The sequence below is a fragment of the Malurus melanocephalus genome, unplaced genomic scaffold (assembly GCF_030028575.1).
Source record: "Malurus melanocephalus ecotype Western Australia unplaced genomic scaffold, MMel_1.1 scaffold_3148, whole genome shotgun sequence".
NCBI classification, from domain to species: domain Eukaryota; kingdom Metazoa; phylum Chordata; class Aves; order Passeriformes; family Maluridae; genus Malurus; species Malurus melanocephalus.
Genome location: NW_026626380.1, coordinates 1 through 7,098, shown reverse-complemented (window position 1 = coordinate 7,098; position 7,098 = coordinate 1). Strand labels below are relative to the sequence as shown.

The 7,098-nt window shown below is 55.2% G+C and overlaps 1 protein-coding gene across 1 annotated transcript; it reads left to right on the top strand.

Moving 5' to 3' along the window:
* Positions 1 to 4,019: 4,019 nt before the first annotated feature.
* Positions 4,020 to 5,382, top strand: LOC130588032 (putative mitochondrial transporter UCP3). The gene is made up of 5 exons (XM_057388989.1): positions 4,020 to 4,145; positions 4,275 to 4,485; positions 4,667 to 4,864; positions 5,010 to 5,111; positions 5,198 to 5,382. The coding sequence occupies exons 1-5, from the start codon at positions 4,020 to 4,022 to the stop codon at positions 5,380 to 5,382; spliced, it is 822 nt and encodes a 273-aa protein (XP_057244972.1).
* Positions 5,383 to 7,098: the final 1,716 nt, after the last annotated feature.

Sequence of the window (7,098 nt, the reverse complement as noted above, 5' to 3'; positions counted from 1 at the left end):
TGGTTCTTGGAGAAGTCAAGGGAATGGAATSACTCCTCATCCTTCATGTGTATGACCTGAGTAATATCTGGGTCTGGTTTACTTGTAAATTACTCCRYTTGTTAATTTCACCTGCTTTTGCTGGTCAGTCCTGATCTGTAAAAATAATTTGGCTTGGCCTTTGGCTTCTTTCTGGAGCAGGTTCTAAGGGAAGTTATTCAACAGTACAGTATATTCTTGAAAGTGCTGAGTACTTTCTCAGATAAAAGCACAGCCACCTGTGAGGGACCTTGTGAGTTCCTCTCACCATTTGATATCTGTTCCTAGTATGTTCAGGTGGAAAGAAAATATGAAAATGCTATGCAGCCAGAACCCACATCCATTTTGACTTCATTCACTGTTAGTCCCACCTTTTCAGCTTTACTTTATCATGTTGGTTCCTAGATTCCTCATACATTAGATTCATTCTCTTCCTTCTTTTCTCTTTTTTCCCATGTGAAGTGAAGAGCTGTGGCCCAGAAGAAGCCCTCTGTGCAGTACTTCTCAGGGGTGGGAGTGAACACTTACGTGTGTGTGCTGCTGCCCTTCCTGCCCCAGGCACAGACACACAGCACAAGAGTTGTGCCCTGTACTTTCTGCCCAGAGTTTGAGCAACACATGGGCTTTCTTTGTCATCTCATCATTCAGAAAAGCAGTGGAGAAGCCTCTTCTCTGGGGGAGCTCTTGCAGTCTGCCAGCATTGTGTTCTCTGTCTACCATCAGAGCACCAAGTCGGGTAAGGACAGCAGGTGTGATTACAAGGACTGAATGCTGGTGCAGAAGTCTCCTTAAGTTTAGCACAGGAAAAGAAATATTCATAGAATAATGGAATACTTTGGGTTGAGACTCACAAAAACCTCCCTGCAATGAGCAGGGCCAGCTTCCAGCAGGTCAGGTTGCTCAGAGCTCCATGCAGCCTGAATTTGACTGTTCCCAGGGAGCTCTGCAGTTGCTAATAGATGTAATTACCTGAACTGTCTTTGGCAGAGACTGTTCCCCTTGTGCAAAGCATTTTTGAGACTCCCAGTGATCAAGATCACCTCTTAAAGGAAAAGATAATGCATTTAAAAGGGTTAGAAGTGTTTTCAAGATGATAGCTGAGCCATTTGCTTTTGAGGCATTAGATCTTTCTTGCAAAGGAAGTACTCTGAAAGCACCTGCAGCAGCTGTGCCAGCTGCTCTCCAGTCAATCACTTCCAAAGCTTTTTTTTCCAAAAATTTTAAGGTGGGAACCGACCTTAAAGCTCATCTCATTCCAACCCCCTGCCATGGGCAGGGACACCTTCCACTACCCCAGGTTGCTCCAAGCCCTGTCCAACCTGGCCTTGGACACTTGCAGGGATCCAGGGGCAGCCACAGCTTCTCTGGGCAGCTTGTGCCAGGGCCTCACCACCCTCATGGGGAAGAATTTCTTCCTAATATCTAATCTAAATCACTCCTCTCTTAGTTTAAACCAAATCCCTGCCTTGTCCTGTCAGCTGGCTCAGTTTTGTTGTGACAGAGCATTTCCTCTCCACTGTGAGGATATTTGGTCTCAGGGGTTCTGCAAAATATAAAGTAAAATAATAATTGAAAGCCAAAAGGCTTTCAGGTGAGGTCCCTGGAAGTGTCTACACCACTGCCATTGCTTTGGCTTCATAAAGGGAGACCTTGGCTGAGGGTGGATGCCCACAAGTTGAGAATTCACACACCAGAGCCCCATTCCTGGCTTTGGATCTTTCTCTTTCTCATTGGGTTCTTTTTCTGTGCATACAGCTTGTCACCTGCTGCTGTGCTTTGCCATGAGCTGAAACCAAGCTCAGGGCAGAGCTCTCACACCTTGTCCCTTCTCTCCACAGAGCAGGAGTGCAGCAGTGCCCCAAGGCATTCCCTACAGAAGGCCAAATCTCCCCAGGCCCATCCCTGACCTCTCGGAAGAAGAAGCCAGAAGAATTGCCAGGATCTTTTCTGCTCAGATCTCCAAGAAGGAATAGTGTTGGCAAGAGACAATCCACAGCAGAGCTTCCTAAGCCATGGCAAAGGCTGAGTCCTCCAGCACAGGGGAGGTGGAAGCCACAGCTTTCAGGCTCTGGTTTTAGTTTGCCTAATTGGTCCATTAATTAAAGTCCCCTATTTAGAAGGGCTTAAAGCCTATGGTCACCCACAGGGAGCTGCATTTTGCAGGGGCAGGTCCCCAGTGAGTAGCACCCCTGTGGGTAATCCACAACCTGTTATCTGCTCTCCAGGTAGTCCAGTTTTAGGACTTTTTCCTGTGAAATGGCGCTTTCAAAAAAGGTTGGTGGGCAGCACAATTCTCTGTTTCTACAGGTACCCAAAGTGCTTGTGTGAACGCAGGCCAAGGGCACTGTAAAATCTGGTGTGTGTGCAAAAGGAGGTGACTAGAAAGAGGAGACGTTTATATTATTTTTGTACACCTTTCAGAGAACAGACTTTGATGCCAGCAGAGCTCAGTTATTTTTGTACTGCTCCCTTCAGTGCTTGTTTCAATAAAATTCCCCTGGTTTCTCGTCAGCCTGTGCGAAGTGTCCCTGTGCCAGGGCAGGAACCTTTCCTCGACAGGAGACAGGAATCTCTCCCACATGAGCTTCCAAGTGTGAGAAGTGCTGCTGGGAGCTGGGATGTCCAGGAGCACGTGGAAAGGTCACTGCTTTGCTGAGGAATTCTGTATCACTGTGCAGCACAGCCCATGTGGGATGAGTGGCTTCCATTCTGAGCTGCTTTTCCRACCATGCATGGAATTCAGGATTTCAGCAGCCAAAGGATCAGCATCCCTTTTTTCTCCCACTTCTGCAGTGTTGTTTTTCCCAGGGGACAGCCTGAGTGCGTAAGTCACTGCTGGCACAACTTGCCCTGTGACTGTGGTTCTTCTCCCTGCCCTTGCTGGGTGGGRATGGAAGGCAAAGGCACCCCGTGTCCCCTGGAAGGACAGCAGTGACGTGCAGGCTGCTTTCTCCTGGTAGCAGCCCCAAAATACTCGGGTAGGATCCCAGCTGGGCTGGGATGGCTGTGACAGAGGAGGTGACAGCACTGACCCCTGGGTTTATCTCGGGCATGAGGTAAACGAGTCTCTCGCAGTCCCTCCCGGCAGCCCCAGGGCTCTGCCACGCTCCGGAGGGCGTCACAGCTTTGGTGGTGGATTTCACCCCAAGGTGCTCCCCAGCTCTGCTCCACGTGAGCCTGGGGAACACGTTCCCCCGGGCAGAGCCAATCCCGCTGGCAGCTGGGCAGCTCTCTGGGATGGATTGTGGCCCCGTGGTCTGCTGGGCAAAGGGATCCGACCTGCCCTGCACAGAGCTGGGCGCTGCGCTGCCGCCAGGGCACTCGCTTGTAAAGCCTTGGGGTGAAGGTTTTCTGCATCTCATCCTTCCCAGAGTGGTTTKGGGGTGAAAACCGACATTCCTCCCCAGTCCAGTGCAGGAGGTGTGGGCAGGAACCCCCTCCCCTTGCCTGAGCCCTGGGGGGGGACAGAGGGCTGAAACAGCCACCTCATGCCAGGTGCCAGGTGACCCAGTTCCATCAGCTCAAATGCCACCGGGGGAACACTGTTTTGCTGTCACCGGATCCGTGGCCACTGGCATGACCCACTGGGTGCTATGAAAGGGTGGGGCCAGGGAAAGGGCTCAGGGCACTGCCTGTGCAAGGCAGCAGCTGAGACACTGTGCCGAGGTCCCTACGGTGAGGCCACGGAGGGACACGGCTCGGGGAAGGTCACTCGGGGGGAGATAATCTCACCCAGTACCCCTGTTATGGCTGGGGTGGGATAAGGAATGGTGGGAACTGGTGAATCCCATGCTGAACAAGCCCTGTGCCTCAGTTTCCCTGGGAAAGAAGCGAGGAAACAGGGAAGGATGAGATTTTTGGGTTTTTCTGAAGCCATCAAGAGCCACCATGGCACGTCATCACTTCTGCCAGCGAATAGGACACCCACGTGAAACTCTGTCCTGATGCACCATCCCGGCTCCTCCACAAAGCCCTTCTCTCCTTCCAGCTCCTCTGCCACCATGGTGGGTCTGAAGCCCCCTGAGGTTCCCCCGACGGCCACCATGAAGTTTGTCAGTGCGGGGATGGCCGGCTGCATCGCTGACCTGTTCACCTTCCCTCTGGACACGGCCAAAGTGCGGCTGCAGGTACGATCTCCCACACCCCAAAACCTTGTGGGCAGAGGCCTGTGACACAAGGTGGGACTCCCCATGCCAGCTCTATTGGTGGCGCCTGGGGAGAGCAGAAGGTGGCGTGACATGCTTGGCACCCCACAGATACAAGGTGAGGTGAAGATCCCCAAGACCACCAACTCTGGGGAGTACCGGGGTGTTTTGGGGACACTGAGCACCGTGGTGAGGATGGAGGGAGCCTGCAGCCTCTACAGCGGGCTGGTGGCTGGGCTGCAGCGCCAGATGGGCTTCAGCTCCATCAGCATCGGGCTGTATGATTCTGTGAAGGAGTTCTACACCCCTAAGAGTGCTGAGCGTGAGTGTCCACAAAGCCCAGACACCCCTGTGCACCCCTTCCCGATGTACAGCCCTCTCCCAGAGGGAGAAACTCACCCTGGTGGGCACAACCCCGAGATGACCCTCTTTGAAGGACCACAGGCCACTCACTTGTGGGGCATCCCTGCAGGCACAAGAGTCTCAATATCTGCCCCATCCAGACACAAGCCTGGCTGCACGACTCCTGGCTGGCTGCACCACGGGGGCTGTGGCCGTGGCCTGTGCCCAGCCCACCGACGTAGTCAAGGTCCGGTTCCAGGCCAGCAGGGCACTGTCGGGCGGTGCCCGCTGCTACAGCGGCACCGTGTATGCCTCTCGCACCATCGCCAGGGAGGAGGGCATCCGCGGGCTCTGGAGAGGTAGGAGCGGGCAGGGATGGGCGTGGGAAAGGGGTGGGGCGGGAATAGAAATGGGGAAGAGGGATGGGGACAGCAGGGCTGGGGCAGCTGCCCAGAGTGCTCCAGGACTGGACCAGCATTTCCACTGCCACCGCCCTCTGCCCAGGGATGCTGCCCAACATCGCCCGCAATGTCATCATCAACTGCGGGGAGCTCGTCACCTACGACCTCCTCAAGGAAGCGCTGCTGCGGGCACAGCTCATGACAGGTGAGGATGGCACGGGGGGATGTGCCCAGGTGYCATCCCTGTTCCCGCAGCACCTAACCCCCAGCTCTTCCCCCTCCCCCGTTTAGACAACCTCCCGTGCCACTTCGTGGCTGCCTTTGGCGCCGGTTTCTGTGCCACAGTGGTGGCATCGCCAGTGGATGTGGTCAAGACACGCTACATGAACGCCAGCCCCGGGCAGTACCGCAATGTCCTGAGCTGCCTGCTGGCCCTGCTCGTGCAGGATGGCCCTGCTGGCCTCTACAAGGGGTGAGTCAGGGACACCCGCTGAGCACCCCCAAACCTGCGATGACCCCGTGGACCTGTAGGACTGGACCCCAAATATGCCAAACCACGTGCTGGGCTCTGGGGATGGGGATGGGTATGTGGGGATGGGGATGTTCCCATCATGTACCCTTCAGCACCACTTTTCCCTGCACAGCTTCGTCCCGTCCTTCCTGCGGCTGGGCTCCTGGAATGTGGTGATGTTCGKGTCCTACGAGCAGCTGCAGCGTGCCGTGGCGTTAGCTTGGCCAGCTGGGGACTGAGCCCTCTGGCCACTCTGGCTGGCCCAGCCAGGCTCAGCATCAATTATATTAGTTACCAAAGTGCCAGGGAGCAGCAGAGCTGCACGCTCGAGGAGGAACTGGAGAGATGGCAGGAGAAAGGACACTGTTGGAGGAGAAACAAGGCAGAATGGAGGTTTTCAGAGGAGAGTTTTAAGAGACAAAGGGAAAAGTGTTTTTTGGCTTTCCAGCTGGGAAGAGCAGCACTTCCCAAGGGCAGTGGTGTSGGCAGGTGGGACCAAGCTAAGGGCCAGGGAATGCAGCGATTCCTGTTATTCCTATCTGGCACTTCCAATAAACCACCCCTATGGGGTCTGATCACAGCATGGCTCAGAGTTTCTTTACATTTTTGTGTCATTGTCCCAGCTCTACACAGCTGCTGCCCTCGGAAGGGGCGGCACGGCGGCGGCGCAGACGGTCCGGCAGGGCGGAGCCCCGGCTCAGGTGCGGCACCGGAGGCTGCGGTTCTGCTCTGCCCACTTCCCGCGGGGCGCAGCACGGAGCTCGCTGTCCTGCTGCCGCCCTGCTCCTGCCGTGCCGGGGCAGCTGAGCCAGGAACGAGCTGTCCTGAGCCAGCGATGGCGAAAATCCGCTTGGCTCGGGCGGCAGCGCTGGGAAGGAGCGAACGGTGGCCGCAGGTGAGCGAAGGGAAGAGAGCGCGGCGCGGGCGTCACCTGGGTCGGGTGGGACCCGCGGGGGACGCGCGTCCTTTTGGCACCGATGGCTGGGACCCAAGTGCTGTGGGGGACGAGTTTGTCCCGGGACTTGAGGCTCTCTGGGATCGAGTTTCACGGAACATATCTCGTGCCGCGTTCCCAGCTGCCATGACAAGGTGTTATGGGATGGGCTGAGCTGCGTTTCCCGGGAAGCAGCGGGCTGGGTGTCCCTGTCCCCACTGCCKTGGGGCGCAGAGAGAAGCTGCTCCTGCGGCTACGGCCGAGGGTCAGTGGGGAAAACTGAACAGTCCTGATGGAAACCGAGGGGAAAACAAGTTTTGCTTGGTTTTGGACTTAACATTCCCCCCCTGAGCCCACCTGATCTGTGTGTTTTGCCTTAGGAACAAGAAACAGGAGAGAATAGGGAAAATGGGGAGGAAGACAATTTCTTATCCCCAAAGGGACGAGTTTATTTATCTTTATTTCCTGACCCACCTGGAACGATTTCTGTCTCAGGAGGCACCTGGGAGGCTCCTTTTGAGTCCTAGGCAGGGCTATTGCTATAAAACGGGTAAAGGAGGAGGGGGGAGAGGAACAGTGCTACCTTGGGAATTTGTATGTGGGAACAGCCATCGATTTCCTGACGTGAGTCCTGGAAGCTGAACAGAGAGTCTGAGAAATGGGAATACTGCCTCAGCTTGGATGAATGTGAGGATATCCAGCTCTTCCTTAGGGCCTGGAGCATGGCAGGTTGCAGAGCTTGTGTTA

Excerpts from the sequence above, each read along its gene's own strand:
- LOC130588032 (XM_057388989.1), top strand. The coding sequence starts at position 4,020 with ATGGTGGGTCTGAAGCCCCCTGAGGTTCCCCCGACGGCCACCATGAAG. Across the intron at positions 4,486-4,666 it reads CACCCCTAAGAGTGCTGAGC|ACACAAGCCTGGCTGCACGA; the intron begins GTGAGTGTCCAC and ends TGCCCCATCCAG. Across the intron at positions 4,865-5,009 it reads CATCCGCGGGCTCTGGAGAG|GGATGCTGCCCAACATCGCC; the intron begins GTAGGAGCGGGC and ends CCCTCTGCCCAG.